We start from the raw sequence: 17,732 nt of genomic DNA on the forward strand, positions 1-17,732 counted from the left end.
AAGGAGGCCCGTGTGGCTTGGAGCCGGCGGGCCTCAACGGCCCCCCCGCGCCTGGAACTTGGAGCTTCCCCGCCGCCGCCGCCTGGAAAGCGAGGCCCGAACGGCATGGAGCCGGCGGGCCTCGGCGCCCCCCCCGCCTGGAACTTGGCGCCTTGCCGCCGCCGCTTGTACCCGGCGGGCCTTGTCGCTTCCCCCGATATTCGCGGGGGGGAGAAGAGCTCCATCTCCTCCATCCCCCCCTCCGCTTCTCCCCGAGGTGGAGGCACTGGGAGCAGCGGCGAGGCCAGTCTCCCCCCCCACCTCCCCTCGGCCCCCCGGCTGGCTCCGAGGCGGCACGGCGGCACGGTTGGCTACAGAGCATTTGTGCGCATGCGCACAAACGCTCTTTCACTTTCGGGGGGATTTAAACATCCCCCCGATATTTCTTTTTAGTTTTTCGATTTTTGTGCACCCCTGGGGACTGCCCCAAGAGTGCACAAACCTCCCCCTGCCCCCCAAGTGCCCCCGAAGTGCGGATATAGCGATCCGCACAGACGGGGCCACTTGGCTATTAGATATATAGATTCTAGATATTGATTTGATTAAAGAATGATTCAGAAAAGTTTATAGAATGTATACTTCTTGCTATGTAATGTGTTATATGATTCCTGTGTCTAGTGTTTTCATTTCCCATCATTATTTTAATCAACATTTCTCATGTTAAGAATTCATATTGAATAAATTATATTTTTCTAGTATTAAAAGCTAGAATCTGTTAATAATCTTTTCATATCTGGTTTTATGTGAAATCCCTTTATTGTGAATAATAAAGGTAGGTTGCTATTATTGTTCCTGTGTACCTGATAGGTGAGAGAGAATGGCTTCACTAAGGACATCTACTGAGTTTGTAGCAGAGGTGAACTGAAACCAACATGCCCATCTGTTCATTCCCTTAACCACTATACCATACAAGCTTCTCTTCATGGTCGTGGCTGGTTGATATGATAACCCCAGGATAAATGTTATACCCACACTGTGCAGTGCTGTCATGGAAGAGATTTAGAGTGACCTCCTGGTGGGATGGGTAACATTTGGACTGCTCTCAATATGTTCTGATCTATAGTGTGTATGGGCATCAGTGCTGGCCTTGCAGTCTATGCTCATAGGCAAAGTGTCAGGGCAAAAGGCAACAGTGTACTATTTCAGAGTCAAGCAGAGGTCAGTCCTCTAAAGACTGAATCACGATGCTTGGGAAAAGTCAGCAGAGTCTGTGGGTCATGATGAAAGTGGGAACAAAAGAATGAAAAACAGTGCTCTAGGCAATCTTTTACTTGAAAAAGGCCAACCTTGAACATATATTACACAGTAATCAGCATTTCCTAGCTGAAGGCAGGTCATGCAGTCCTTTGTGGAAGAATTTTGCCCTCTGCAATATTGTGCCTGTTGAGCCTAAGCAGGAAAGGACAGGAGCTTTAATAGCCAGCCAAAATTATTTCATAACACCAGTGGTGCCCTTCTCTTAAGGAGGAGGGAGAGGAGCGGGGTTTTGCAGGCCCAGGGCTTAATAGGGAGATGTTGTTTGGAGAGGAAAAAAACACAGACAACACTTTCATGGAATGAAAAGGCCACAGGTTTTTATTAATTATAGATCAAGGAGCATTGATGCAGCATGGGGATGGATTCATTGGACGACCCACCTGCTTCCTGATAAGCACCACCCCCAGCCCGCCTGATGGGGAGTCGGCCTTGGGAGTGGCAAAATCTCGTGGTTACCACGAGGGCAGCTGCTGCTGAGTGGTTCCCTTTGCCACCTGGTAGTGCATCTGCAAACAGTCCCTGAGCTGGACATGCTGCATAATGCAAAATTCCCTTAAGGGAATCCCCAAACAGGGGAGGTGGGCATGAAGAAGGTCTCCCCCAAAAGGATATGTTCCAGTGTGAAAAACCTCCACAAGAGTGTGGGGGACCCCCTTCACTCCCAACCAAAGCTCCTAAGCCTGCAACCAGCAAAGCAAGCTGTCTTGGATGCTAAAAGACCAAATGTCCATTCCCCACTCAGAAAGGTTAACCCCATCTGATTTGTACAGGGCAGTCAACTTGATGAGGGACTCGATGACTTTGCTGACATACTAGCAGACCTTTCTTCTAGACAAATCCACTTCTCTGGGTTGATGGTGCCTCTCCAGCTGCACAATTTCAGCAGCTGTGACCAAAATAGTCACAGTATGTGGTAGGCATGCAGCAATGATCTGAAGGTCCGAAGTTATTGCTTGGTGTAGCTCAGAGCCTTTCTGAGCAGGTAGGTCATTTCCCCTGAGTTGTATAATCAAGGCATCAGGTGGATCGTGGTTAAAAACTTGTTGTGAGATGGTGTCCAAAAGTGAAGCCCAGCACATTCCTCTATGTCCAAACCAGCTGATGTGCAGTTGTTCGCCAAGACCCAGCAACTTGCTCCACCCCGAAGAAGAAGTGTACAGTCTGGCTCAGAAGACAGTAGTATGACCAACAATCCAAACTGTTCTAGGCCGATCTGTACAAACTAAATTAGAATGAAAAAACATTAGATCATCTGTGGATGAATATAAGATTGTTAAGCAGCAGAGTGTCATCGGCCAAAGGACTTGATCCTCTCAATTGACAGCCTCATGTTGGCAGCAGTCATGGTGGCACCTACATGGAATGAGTGTGCACCAAAGTCTGCAGGAGAGAACCCTAGGGCTGCAATGCACTTGCGTAGGATGCTAGCAAACTGGAATCTGGATAGGCAGGAGCAATTGGTGTGAATGAGGAACATGCCAGCTTCAAGAAGTCTGATGGTCATGTATTCAGTTGTAAAACACACAGGGCATGGAACCCCTTTACCCCATTGATCAGTTTTAGATTGCTGTAAAATTATTTGAAGCTCACTAGATGTCAGCCTGATGTCCTTAAATGCAAGAGACTGGCCAAGAGTGCTGTGGCCGCCTTGAACAAGGTAACTCAAAAATGGACCAACAAATTTGCAGCAAAAGCTGTATGACACCATGCAGCAATCTAATGGTGATAGGTCTGTGCTGATCAAGGGCAGAAGGTGTTGCCCTTTTCCAGCCCTCAATGGACCGCTTGGCGAGGAAGGAGTTACAAGGATCTGGAAAACCCCATGCTTTGCTATAAAAGGAAATCACTGCCAGATGTAAGTGCATGGTCCTTGGAGAAAGTCCGCACTCCTTAAACTGCGCTAAGAAGTGGAGGACATATAGTTCTGAAATTGGGAAAGAACAGCCAAGGATGCCAAAAAGGCCCTGAATGTAGACAAAGCGCAGAGACAGGACCTGTGGGTGGCTGGGGTGATAGACCGGAATATCATGTGTTCCCAAGATTCCAGAGTTTCTCCGGGAATTGATCCAGGCACTGAGGTGCGCTGGGGGCCAAAACCCAGAACCTCTCATCCTGAAATTGAGATAAGGCATCCACTGTGTTGTTATTGATGCCTGCAACATATTTTGCTAAGAAAGAGATATTGCCAGAAAGACAAATAAGAACAAATTTGTGTACCAAACACATAAATTGTTAAGAGTGAGAGGATTGTCGGTTAATTCCAGGTGGAGTACCGGATCTGGTTCAAGGTTCTGGTATTAATTTTTAAGGCCCTAATTTGTCTGGGACTCATGTATCTTTGGGACCACCTCTCCTGGTATACCCCCAGATGAACACTGCACTCTGCAGATAAGAACTTACTGGTGATCCCTGCCTCGAGAGATGTCCAGCTGTGGAACTCTCTGCTGAACAACATCCATGCCTTGCAGGACTTAATGCCCCTGTATAAATCAATGGTGCAACCTCATTTGGAATACTGTGTACAATTCTGGTCACCACACCTCAAAAAGGATATTATAACATTGGAAAAAGTGCAGAAAAGGGCAACTAGAATGATAAAAGGGTTGGAACACTTTCCCTATGAGGAAAGCTTAAAGCGCTTAGGGCTCTTTAGCTTGGAGGAACAACGACTGAGGGGTGACATGATCAAGGTTTACAAGATTATGTGTGGGATAGAGCGGGTAGAGAAAGAAGTACTTTTCTAATTAGGCCAATTGTTGTATTTTTATTGTTTTAACTATAAATTTCATTTTTGATTGTGTTTTTATTGTTGTACACCACCCTGAGCCCTGTTTGACAGAAGAGGGTGGTCTAGAAATTTAATCTAATAAATACATAATAATGATGATGCTCACCACAGGCTGATTATTGCACCAAAATGTAATTTGTTTATTATGAAAGTAGTTACCTCAAATTACCACAGCTACTACAATAGGTAAGAGTTCCAAAAATGTGAGATCCTTAAGGATCTCAGTCCCTAACCAGTGTGAAGGCCAATGGTGCCAAAGCTTGTAGAGAATTCCCAGGAAACAATCCAATTGGTGCCAAAGCTTGTAGAGAATTCCCAGGAAACAATCTGATTGCCAAATGGCCACCTCGTTAAATTTTTCCAAAAATTGGAGCCAAACATTCATGTTTTCTTTAATGCCCTGAGTGATTCTAATGTGGTGATGTGGGGCAGACACGCCGGCTGTAGAATGAGCAAGGGGTGCGCAAAAGGCCTGGCCAGGTGCCACTACTTTACAATTGAAATGACTCAGAAGGGACTGAATCTCTTTGAAGGTGCATTTTTTAAAAATTGATGACCTGTTGCAATAAGAAACGGAGGGCAGACAGCTTATCACCTGGAAGGCAAGAAACTCCTAAACTGGAACCCAGTTGGATGCCCAGGTAAATAAGATGAGTGGACAGTCCGTCATTTTTTTCTTGAGCAAGGGTACCCCCAATTCAGATGCCAGGCTTGGAAAGTAGCCAAAAGAAAAGCACAATCTGGGGAATCGGCAGAACCAATTAATAAAAAAAGCAGGTGACGTGGGGACTGTTAGACCAACTTTTGACCACGAATTCTAAGAAGGAACTCAAGGCTTTGAAGGTGGTGGAAGTGACTGAGCACCCCATGGCATAACCTTATTACCATACCATAAACTTTCTAGTTTAAAGCCCAGAATGCAAAAATCCATGGGAGGGACAGGCAGAGGGCGGAAGGTGGCCTGGATATTACACTTCGACATAAGGGCACCTTGGCCACAAGATTTAACTAGGTGAACCGTGTGATTGAAGATGTGTATCTAACAGAGCAAAACTCAGGGAACTGCATTATTGACTGATGTCCCCATTGGCTATGAAAGGTGATGTATCAAATGAAACTTGCCTGGTACTCTTTTAGGTACCACCCCAGGGGAGAAATCCTTAGATTAGGTAAAGGAGGGAAAGAAAAGGGGCCCACCACCCTACCTTCAGCACATTCCTTAGCCACTTTCTTTCTGACAACTTCAGGAAGGTCCCTGGCTGATTTTAGGTTCCTGCAATCAGTAGGTGAATGAGGACAAATGAAAAGGATAAGAAAACCTACAGAAAAACCCTCTAGTAAAAAAGTGGCCATGTTTTTATTGGGGTTTGATGCTAACAAAGGCTTCAAGGTATATGGGGGTGTGGGCTGAGACAAAGCATAAATTCTGTGCATCAGCAGTATTGTTTTGAAGAACTGGGAGAAGTCACAGTGCCCGATCCTCCTTCCTTTTTCCTACTGGCACTGGAAGAGTATAGGGACCCCTGAAAGGCTGTGTACTGTTGTGAGAGCAAGATGGCCTGGGATGAGGACCAAAACAAGTATCACAGTTGTGGTCAAATTTGCATTTTATGTGATTGCATCTACCTTGATTGTGCTCCCAGCAAACATAGTGGGGAGTATCCCTGTTTGAAGTCCCACCCCTCCTGAAATCTCACCCTCTCCAGGCTCCATCCCTCAAATCTCCAGGAATTTTCCACCTGGAGTTGGCAACCCTATCTCCTTCCCAGCCAATCATCAACCTACCTTTATTTTCCCATCACTCTTCAGCTTTCCACCCCTCCCCACCTGCAGCCTCTACCGTGCTCTGAAGCCCTGACTGCTACGTCACATTGGCCATCATACAGGGGCCATCTCAGCAGGATATAAGGACACAGAGTCCACCATTTTCTCCAGGGGAACTGATCTCTGCCATCTGGAAAGCAGTTGTAATTCTGAGTGATCTTCAGCCCTCACCTGGAGATTGGCAACAATGGTTTCTCCCAACAGGCACTAAGGGTACCTCAGAACATGTTTTACCTCAGAACAGCAAACTGTTTAGAATGTTAGAGGCAAAGGCCAATGAGGGCACATATGCAAACGACCTTTGTGCTCCGAGGCAAAGGCCAATGAGGCTACATATGCAAACGACCTCTGTGTTCTGACTGGCTATGGGGGGGAGAGGAACAGCAAACTGTTTAGAATGTTGGAGGCAGGACTCAGGGAACGCAGCCAGTGGATAGGGAGACCCTCTGAATGACAGATCTGGGAGCAAATTGATTTGGGACCATGTTGGAATGTTCAGGGGAGTCCATGACCAAAACAGAATTATATATAAGGAGAGATGTTTGTCAGAGCAAGGTGGAACAATCATAGTTAATGTAGCAGGTCAATTTGTGGATTCCTGTGTATGAGGTAAAAGTGATATGATCCAGAAGTCAAAGTTTTGTGCTTGCATAGTCCATGTTTAACATACAGTAAAGTATTTTAAATTGTAACACAAGTAATGTTACTGTTTCCTTGCATATGAAGATGTTTGTTATATGAAAATGTTAAAATAGTGACGGTTCCTGACTGAGGAGCAAGACAACATTCACTAAGTAGCTAGTGGCTCCTTTTTGAAGGGTACTGACAGTGCTAAAACATCTGGTCACTGAAAGCATTTGACTCAAATGTTAACTTCCCAACATTTGAGGTAACTCCCTGTGGTGACTTTTTAAAAAGTGCTTCATGAAGTGCAAGTAGTAGTTCTGTACTTCACTGAAGAGTTGATAATTATGAATATTAGTTGAGTGTTCATGAGATGACAGGCTTACAGGTATTGCAACAGAGAACAGCAGCAACTTCTGTGATTCACCTCAGAATTGAGGTAACTTCTATCCAGATTTGTTTTCTTTTGTGTATGGGGGCACTAGCTAGGAGAACAGATGTCTTTGTATGATGAGCAAAGAATGACAACTTTTCATGGGAACTGGTCTAGTGGTGACTGCACGGATTGTAAAAGGATCTTGGTGGATACCTCAGTGCAAATGTTAACCAGGTGTGTTCAGCAAGGTAGAGCAGGGGTCATTTCCTGCAGGAGTGCACAGGAGCGGAGCTCCGGCAGTAAAGAGTCCAGGGGGTGGGCACATGCAACAAACCCCACCCCCTGCTCCCGGCAGCCCTCAGTCAGAGCAAGAAGCAGACAGTTTGGTGTAGTGGTTAAGAGCGCGGACTCTAATCTGGAAGTACTACTACCACTTCTCCTTCTTCTCTTTCTTTCTCCTCCTCCTTCTCCTGCAATCCCACATTCTGCATTGCTCAAATTATACTTTTGCTTTAGGTAGTTTGCTGTCCTCATTGTTGCTCTCATTGCCTTTGAATTTTGCATTCCTAGTCCTGTTTCATTATTTGTATTTTATGTGAATTAAGATGTAATTTAACAAAGGTAATTGCAGAGTTCTACATCTGGGTAACAAAAATTAGAAGCACACATACTGGATGTGGGATAGACGTCTAGGTAGCAGTGTATGGGAACAAAATCTTGGAGTATGGGTGGACTGTAAACTAAATATGAGCGGTCAGTGTGATGCAGCTGTAAAAAAAGGCTAATGTGGTCTTGGGGTGTATCAATAGAGGCATAACATCCAAATCACAAGATGTCATAGTCCCACTATATACCACATTGGTCAGGCTGTACCTGGAGTACTGTGTGCAGTTCTGGAGGCCTCACTTCAAAAAGGATGTGGACAGAATGGAGTGGGTGCAGAGGAGGGCAATGAAGATGATCAGGGGCCTAGAGACCAAGTTCTACAAGGAAAGGCTGAGGGATTTGGGCATGTTCAGTCTGGAGAAGAGGAGGTTGATGGGCAGCAGAGGATAGGACTGGCAATAATATATATTAAGAAATAATATTTTACAAGTGGGGATCAACAAGAAACTTGCAGGGAGGGTGTACCCCATCCTCCCCCATTCTTGCTCCTTCTCAAATAATCTTCTCAAATAATCTCCCCCCTCTCAAATAATCTTCCACCCCCTCTTTCTCACAATCCCCTTCACTGACAATCATACCCACCTCTCTCTCCCCCCTTCTCCATCAGTTTCCTCGCCATATTTTCCCCCTCCCTTTCTCTGACAATTTACCCCCTTCTCTTCCCCCCACCCTTTTCTACCAATAGTCCCCATCTCTCTTTCTTGCCCCTTCCCACTTTACCATGACCTTTTGAGCTAAAGTCTGACCAATCAAAAGTGTGTGCGGGGGGTGGTGGTAAAAGAACAGCTTAGCTGGCAAATACAAAGGAGTGTGAGTGGGTGAGGAAACTCCTCACCCCTGTCTCTGTAGCTGCTGGCTCAACTGTCCTTTTAAAACTTTCTCCCAGCTTCTAATTGGTCAGACAGACCGTGGGAAGAAAGAGTGCAGAAGCTGCCGGGGGGGGGGGGGGAAGAATCCACCCCCCGACTCCAGTGCTGCTTTTCCCTGAAGTCTGATGGATTAGATGCTGGGAGAAAGTTTTAAAAGGGCAGCTGAGCCAGCAGCTAAAGAGATAAGGATCCAAAAGAGACCCCTCACCCACTTGCACCCCCCTGTAGTTACTGACCGCTGCTTTTCCCCCCCCCCCCCACAGCAGCAGTGGTGGCTTTCCCAACCATGCACCTGCTTCTCCCCCACTGCAGCGGTGGTGGTGGGGGCTGTCCTAACTGCACACCTGCTTCCTCTCCCCCCAGACAGCTGGCAGGGCCCTCTGCTGCTGTGTTGGCAGGAAAACCCCAGGACTTGCAGTGGTGGCTGCAGCCGCAGGGCCTTATTAACTCCTCATTACAAAAAAAAATTTTTTTAGATATTTCTGCAAACTTTGTTGTTGTTCAGTCGCACAGTCGAGTCCGACTCTTCGCGACCCCATGGATCATCTCCCGCCAGGCCCTCCTGTCTTCCGCCGTCCTCTGAAGCTGGCTCAATTTCATGTTCGTTGCATCGATGACACTGTCTAACCATCTCATCCTTTGCCGTCCCCGTCTTCTTTGACCTTCAATCTTTCCCAGCATCAGGGTCTTCTCCAGGGAGTGCTCCCTTCTCATTGGGTGGCCAAAGTATTTGAGCTTCAGTTTCATTATCTGGCCTTCCAGGGAACAGTCAGGGTTGATTTCTTTTAGGATTGACTGATTTGATCTCCTTGCAGTCCAAGGAACTCTCAAGAGTCCAGTCTGCGGTGATCTGGGATCCCAGGAACGTGAAGTCTGTCACTACTTCCACGACTTCCCCTTCTATTTGCCAAGGAGTGATGGGGCCGGATGCCATGATCTTAGTTTTTTTGATGTTGAGCTTCAAGCCCACTTTTGCGCTCTCCTCTTTTACTCTGAGCAAGAGGCTCTTTAGATCCTTTTCACTTTCAGCCATTAGAGTGGTATCATCTGCATATCTGAGGTTGTTGATCTTTTCCCCAGCAATCTTAATTCCCGCTTGTGATTCATCCAGGCCAGCATTTCGCATGATGTACTCTGCATATATATTAAATAAGCAAGGTGACAGTATACATCCTTGTCGTACTCCTTTTCCTATGCTGAACCAATCAGTTGTTCCATATCCGGTTCTAACTGTCGCTTCTTGGCCCTTATACAGGTTTCTCAAGAGACATGTGAGGTGGTCTGGTACTCCCATCTCTTTAAGGACCTGCCATAGTTTGTTGTGATCCACACAGTCAAAAGCTTTAGCATAGTCAATGAAGCAGAAGTAGATATTTTTCTGGTACTCTCTTGCTTTTTCCATAATCCAGCGAATGTTGGCAATTTGATCTCTAGTTCCTCTACCTCTTCGAAACCCAGCTTGTACTTCTGGTAGTTCTCTATCCACGTACTGTTGAAGCCTAGCTTGTAGGATCTTGAGCATGACCTTGCTAGCGTGTGATATGAGTGCAATTGTGCGATAGTTTGAACATTCCTTGGCATTGCCCTTCTTTGGGATTGGAATGTATACTGACCTTTTCCAATCCTGTGGCCACTGTTGCGTTATCCAAATTTGCTGGCAAATGGAGTGCAGCACTTTAACAGCATCATCTTCTAAGACTTTGAATAGTTCTGCAAACTTAGGGGTTCCCTAAATCTCTGAGTGTGGGCCCAATCCATGGATTTAGGCATCCAGAGATCTGCCCACACTTGAGAAATAGATATATAGATTGAACAATATTTCATTTTGGCATTCAGTATTACTTTGATAATGCATAACTTTGATAATGCATAAATGTTACATGACTGGATACCATGCCAGCATAAAAGTTACTGCTTTGCCACTAAGTGCTTACACGGAACTGTAATGGATTGAAGGGGAGCCAAAGTAGTAAAGAATGTCTGTATGAGCAATAGAAATAAAGAATTCCGAGGGGAAATTCTGAGGACCACAAATATGAAACAAGCAAATGTGATCTTGACTGTTGAAAACGTGTCTCTGTAAATGGTAACATTTTAAAGAACTCTTGCTTTGTGTCAGGGGCATTTTTGTTCTCTTAAACTTGCTAATTTATGGCACACAGAGAGAGAGAGAGTGATTTGGGAGGAGTATAAGTAATAAAACTCAACGAAATTCCTATCAGAAGCACACGTTAATAAGAATATATCACCAAGACATTAAAGGTTGTCTTGCTTGGTGTGCATTTTCTTCCATCAAATGAAGAAGATGGAGAGTGTTATAGATAAATCACAATTATGTTACTGGGATTTAATTAGCTCAGCATCTTATGAAGTTTTTCATCAATGTCGTCAAGGCATTCATTCAGATTTTGTTTCTGTTTTTTCTATCCCTGCCTATCTAGTCTTAAGTGTACATTATTGATAGACTATTATATGTAATGCAAAAAGAACTGCCACTGGTAACATTTTGTTGCTGTTTCCCGCCTTCTAGCAACCCATGTCTTGTTCCCCAATGTTCAGAAGCAGCAGTATATAAAAGACTCCAGATCTTATTCATCATTGGAAAAATCTAAAAATACAACACTTCTAAAAACTGAATTGCATAAAGCAATATCTTACAGCTATTGATGTCCTCACTCCAGTCTTCTTTTAACTAAGTGTTGGAAACACTTCATTGCTTCTGAAGAAGTGCACTCTAGTCTACTAAAGCTTATGCTGGAATAAAAATTGTTTGTTTTAATTGCCATTCCTGTTTGGTTTTGCTACTTAGACTAAAGCTGCGATCACACATGCTAAATAATCCACTTTCAATTAACTTTCAGTGCACTTTCCAACTGGATTTTTACTGTGTAAACTGGCAAAATCCAGTTGGAAAGTGCATTGAAAGTGGATTGTTTACTGTGTGTGACCGCAGCCAAAGTATATCCTTTCACAAGTCTATTCCTCGAACAGAAGCCTCTGCCTATCCTTCACATGGCATATACTCTTCCCTTCATCCACATGGTCATTTATTTCATATGTACATTTGGCAAATCCAAGCATCCTATTGCCATTTCGGTCTTCTTTATTGAAATTACTTCTTCCTGCTTCCTGTTCAGGGTGTCTAAAATCAACATGCCATGCCCTAAAATGAATATGAGAAGTCTGCATTCTATAAGTATCTACAAAAATATTTTTCTCTTTTGATTCCTTGTGTTATGAAGATCATAACGTTGTATGCTTCTATACACTGACAGTAGCAACATTGTAACTGCTTTGTCCTACTTGCATGTCTCCCCACATCCTTAAGGACTTGGGAGGTGCTTCTAAGGAAATTGTGATCTCAGCAATAGATGCCTTTTGCTGATAATGTGTGCCCTCTTGGGACAGTGTTGATAACTAAGTTACAGTAAGCATATCCCTTTTGCTAGCAGAAGAAACGATACAGTGTAATGAAAAGTGGGAAATTATTCTCCAGATTTTTTTATTTTTTAAAAAAAGACAACTATGTGGGTTTTCTGTCCCTGAGGAACTTCTCAGTGCTCAGATACCGTATTGAGTATATAATTGGATTGTAGCTCTTTCTGAATACTGCTTTCTTCTCTTGGCAGCATGGGGTAACCTTGGAAATGTTCTAAAGAGCCAGAGCAAGATTTCTGAATCTGAAAGAGCCTATAGAAATGCCTTGTATTACCGCAGCAACATGGCTGATATGCTTTATAATTTGTAAGTATGCATGGATTTTACTTACAGTGGTTCATCTATGATGCTTCTTGTGAATTAAGCTATTTATTTAGTTCCCGGAAGTGGAAATGATCTTAGCTGGGGGGTTTTGGGGGAGGGGGTGATTCCCCCTTTATTAATCATGCATTTCAAGCTCTGGGATAGACAGGGCCTTTCTGTTCTATACATTAATGGGTCATCATGTATTGAGATTCTGTTATGAAGTGAGTAGCATGAGCTGATTTCCCTAGTGATCCAGTAGAGTGCTGAGTTTCTCAATGGCCCTTTACATCCAACACTTTCCCCAACAAAGAGCATATATGCTTGCCAGTAACTTGATTGCCTACCTTCTGATGCAAGTGAAACAGGGTTGCCAGGTCCCCGTGGCAACTGGTGAGAGGCAGGGGGGACTCACCGGCAGAGGGTGGAGGTCTAGCCAGTGTTGTGGCAATGCAGTAATATCACTTCTGGCACACACCAGGAGTGACATTATTACGATGTGGGATGCTCTGGTATTTGGCAAAAATTCTTTGGTAGAAGCCATTTTTACGATTGAGTTTTACCCAAATACCAGAGTGTCCTGTGGCGCCATGGTATTACTTTTTGAAGAGTGCACCAAAACTGGCATAACTAAATCGCTGACAATGTCCCTGCCATGGTGGACTGGTCTATTTCCCACAGCCAGTAGGTTTCCCCTGCCACCTGATTGGCAGCAGGGTGCAGTGGTTGGATGCGGGGAACTTCTGCCCCTGATGGGGGCTTGACAGTCCTAAGGTGAAATGCAGAATTAGGTACCATCATTTTTAGCTCACTGGCTGCTTATATTTATTGCTTCTGAGGCCAGTTCTTTAACTTAACTTTAAAGCCACAAATGGCCTGGGACTTGCATGTTGTTGGCAATTACTTCCATCATATACTCATCCATCCCATCTGAGTCCTGCTAGGGAGGCCCATTTCTTTGTGTTCTCTCTCCTTTAAGTGAAAATGGTAGGATTCAAACAATAGATTGTACCATATGTGAATCAGTGTTAGAATGAAGAAAAGAAATACAAAAATGAATAGTTCCAAAGATCAGACTTGTTGAAGGAATTGTTCATAAGTATGTTGTAATGCAGCCCTCAACTGGATGGCCCAGGCTACCTCAATCTCATCAGATCTCGGACGCTAAGCAGGGTCAGCCCTGGTTAGTACTTAGATGGGAGATCACCAAGAAAGTCCAGGGTTACTATGCAGAGATAGGCAATGGCAAACCACCTCTTGTTCATTTCTTGCCTTGAAAACAATATGGGGTCACCATAACTCGGTTGTGACTTAATGACACTTTCTAGCACCGTACTGTAATGCAGAATCACAAGACGTGGGGTGGATCCTACCCCTATCCTTCCCCTCCACTGAGCAAAGTCTGAAGCCTTCCTCCAACTTGTGGCCCTTCCCCAATGGAAGAAGGCTACTTGGAAGATGGATTCACCCCAATAAATGTAACATTCAGGTGAACATTTGAATACTTAACTATAGAAGCTGTATATTTTTAGTGGTTTTGCTATGTTATTCTATTTTGCTATTGGAATTCAGTTCCATTAATTGCCTCTAGGAGGCACTGTGGCTTTGAATCCTATGGAGCTGTCATGATCTGGGCTGTGCAAACAAAGGCCTAGGATGCCCAAGGAGCCTGACTAGCAGTGGGAGGAGACAGGCCTGCAACTCCCAGAAGCCCCTGAGAGGTTTTGGTGTAAATTTTAGCCAATCACAGAGAAAGGGGACTTACAATAAAAGAGCTGGTACACTCCTTGATCTAGGTGTCTCTGGTGGTCATCTGTGAGGGTGACCAATGCTGTCTCCATCCCATGGCCGGGGGAAACTGGACTAGAATGGATCAGGGATTGATGTCTCATCCAGAAAGATCTGAAGTTTCCCAACCACCACCCTCTCAACCACCTTACCCAGGAATGTCAAGTTCGATACTGGGTAGTAGTTGGCCAGGACCGCGGGGTCAAATGATGGCTTAAGAGCAGTTGTACCATCGTCTCCTTTAACACCACCAGAAAGGTCCCAGATGAAAGGGACAAGTTGATAATCTCTTCCGGGGAGGGTCAAACTCCATCCCCACAGGCCTTAATTAGCCAGGACGGATATAGGTCTAGGAGGCAAGTGGTAGGCCTTACAGCTGTCAGGATCCTGTCAACATCATCCTGGGAGAGGCTGCCCAAAATGGTCCAAAAATGGACCCAAAGACAGACAAGGGGCTTCCAGTTCCATTACTGTATCTGCTGTGGAGGAGAGGTCCTGGTGGAGTGATATGACTTTATCTGCAAAATAGATCTCAAATGCCTCTCAGCCAGTAGCCAATTCTCTATTATTTTGTTTACCTTGAGGCAGTTCAGTTAATGACCAAATAGTTCTAAATAATTGGTCTGGGCAAGAGCTCTCAGACATAATGGAGGCTGCATAGAAATCTATCTTCGCAGTCTTCCCTGCCATAGGTTTTCATAAACGTTCTAGCCATTTCAGCTCTCTTTTCATCCTCTGTTACTCCTGGGTATACCATGAAGCTAGTTTGGCCCTAGAGTGTAAAAGATACCAGGGAGCAATCTCATTGATAGCTTCAGAAAACTGGGTATGCCAGTCTTCCACCAGCACATCTAACAAGTTGCCAGGGGGCATTGGCTCCCGCAGAGCATAAATCCACTCCCCGCCTAAACAGGAAGGGCTTGGTATGCTCAGCCAGATGGGAATTCCCCTCCTCCCCCCTTCACCTGCAGCTCAGAATGTTCCCGGAAAGGCTTCTCTTGGGAGCAGAGGCACCCCAGAACATCACAAGGGGACAACGAGTGGTGTGCAACAGGAAAGGGAATATACAAATCAGTCCCCCTTCCATTGGTGGTAACCATGGGATCCGAGCCTGATACCTTCAAATTCCAGTAATAATAATTTATTATTTCCATTTCCCTTTACAAAGTCCCACTCTAAGTACATATTTATTATGTGTTCTTTATTATAATATTTTACTGATCTGAACATTTACTATGCAGCCCATGTTTTCTGGCATCACCTTTGGGGATTTTGAAAGTTATTTCCTACTTTTCAGGCTTTTGACATACAGAATGTTAATAAAAATACAGCAGTTGGTGGGGCACAGTAATAAACTCCCTTGAGAATTCTTGGTTTGGTGCCATTTAAGCAGTCATCAGTGAATATACTGCTTGATCTATCATTTACCTCTCTGTAAGCCTCTCCTCTGTATGTCTCTTCTGAACACTCTAGTTCATAACCGTTCTTCTGGTTTGTTACCTTGACAGGTATTGCTCAGATATGGCTATCTCTTCAGTATTCACTCTTTGCAAAGACAGAAAAGAATAACTGATTTGGCTTTTCTGCAGTATCTTTGGAATCCTGTGAGGCAAACATACATTCTGGCAGATGTTTTGCTTTAAATAATTATATTTTTCACATCTATGTATAGTTCAAATGCACCGCTAGGCTGTCTGAACAAACCTGAACCCGGGCATTGCCTTTCCCCTCCTCTTGCCCAATTCTCACTTTCCCATGTGGTTGGTGTCACTGTCAATTCCTGACTTCTGCTTCACTGCAAATCATAGTTTTCCATTTCAGATATAATGTGCTCCCACTCCAAACTATGCATCGAACCATGCTTTAATCTTGGCTTCCAATTCTTGTTTGAAGGGGAAGCACAAATGACAGTTTTCTAAGCTGGATGTTATTGCAAACTATAGTTTGCACTATAGAAGTGTTGCATCTACACACTGTTGGAGATTGCACTCTTGTTTTACTGTAACAATCATTTGCAACATAATATTTTTCTTTATGGACAACCCATTCCAGTTGCAAATTATTGCTGTATATACATAAGAATGCATTATCAAATGATGTGTGGATGCAGCCCAGAAGTCATTACCTTACTCTTACCATATAATTAGGAGAGAAAGGAAATCTGTAAGCACAGGGTCATTCATATGGTGCCAAACCATTGTTTGATGTTAGGTATGAACTTGGTATATCTGAATCAGATTTTGTGCTTTTGAATTTTCCTGGTCTGATTTATTACCCCCCCACCCCTTTTATTCGATGGAAGCATTTTTACTGGGTGCATTTCAACTATCTCTGTGCTTAGTCCTTTCCTGGGGCAACTGGCTGTTTCCAAATAGTGTAACAGAAACCTGAGGCTTAAAAAAAGAGAGTAAAATTGCCCTAGGCAGCAATATGCCAGCTAGCTCCCAGACAGACAACTACATGTTGCTCATATCTATAACTTTTTAGTGTTTGTTTATGAGGTTTGTTTAGTGTTTGTTTAAGCTAAATCTTAAGAGACAAACATGAGGACCTTATGTGAATTTTAACTCTGTTAAACTACAGTATCTAAATGTTGTAGTATGTGAAATTGTCCTCATTTCTAGAAAGCTATACATACATATACCTCCCCCTCCCCAAATAGGGGAGCATTGTCTGTGTTTGCAACAGAAAATGTGCCTCTGGTTGGCCCATCAAGGGAGACAGAGGAGGAGGGGAAACCTCCAGGTGTGAGCCAGGTAGACAGAGGGAACCAGCACTGCAAGTGGGCTGGGGAAGAGTGGGAAGGGGGACAGCAGGAGCGGTCACTCCCCACAGTCCCACGAGGTGAGAGACAAGCTGGGGCAGGCAGTCAGAGTGACGGTGAGGTAGAATGGGTGATGGGAAAGGTTGGTGAGCCAAGGGATAGGGAAGGGGACAGGCAGGCGAGCAAAGCACTGGTGGCAGGCAGAATGGTGGGGAGGGTGCAGGTATGCAGAACAGCAGGCAGCAAGGCAGAATGGGGGAAGGGGTTAGGCAAGATTCCCCCTCTCCCATAAGTTCCTTGTGGGATCTCCCAAGTCTTGCAGGTCCCCTGCTTCTGTTTTATAGTATTCACATATGCCAGTCACCCAGTCAGCTCTAAACGTGGTGTCTTCCACTTCTGGAAGATGCTGCTGAAGCAGACACTTAATATCCATGTCTGCAAAACAAAGGTAATCAAGATATTTATTTGTAAAAATAAGTGTATACTGTTTTCAGGGCTAGGATTTTTCCATATCCTTATAGATGCGTATTATTCCCGATCAAAAATGTTAACCAACTGGCTTCAGTGCTTAATGCTAGACTATTGCTTATCATTGTTCTTAGTCAAAGAGCTGACTGGCTTGCTAACTGCAAAGAAAGATATTTTGTACTACTAGTAGCTGAATGAACATATCAGCTGTTTTTCAATATTCATTTTTAAGCAAAACCAAGCTGTCTAAAAACTACAAAACTGATAATCATCAATGAATATTTAAGACAGGAAATAGAAGAGCTACTTCACAAAAATATCTAATTATCTTTTTAGATTAAAAAAAAAAAACACACACACACCCCAAACCCTAGAATCTAGGGGTTTCATATAGGGTCATTATTTTTTATGTTTTAAAAATACTATTTCTTCCTTGATCTTACAGCATTGTCTTAAATTTTAAAAGCCTTTAGAAATATTAGAAAATGAATCTTATCAGTATTGCCTAGCTACAAGGTTGCATGTATT

The 17,732-nt window shown here is 44.1% G+C and overlaps 1 protein-coding gene across 1 annotated transcript in view; it reads left to right on the forward strand.

Moving 5' to 3' along the window:
* Positions 1–17,732, forward strand: part of TMTC2 (transmembrane and tetratricopeptide repeat containing 2) — a 137,474-nt gene that overhangs the window by 24,918 nt on the left and 94,824 nt on the right. Inside the window, exon 3 of the mRNA XM_015406798.1 lies at positions 12,073–12,187. Coding sequence (XP_015262284.1) covers positions 12,073–12,187 — 115 coding nt within the window. The remainder of the gene's footprint in view (positions 1–12,072; positions 12,188–17,732) is intronic.

Source organism: Gekko japonicus, unplaced genomic scaffold (assembly GCF_001447785.1).
Source record: "Gekko japonicus isolate JY-2015 unplaced genomic scaffold, Gekko_japonicus_V1.1 scaffold688, whole genome shotgun sequence".
Lineage (NCBI taxonomy): Eukaryota > Metazoa > Chordata > Lepidosauria > Squamata > Gekkonidae > Gekko > Gekko japonicus.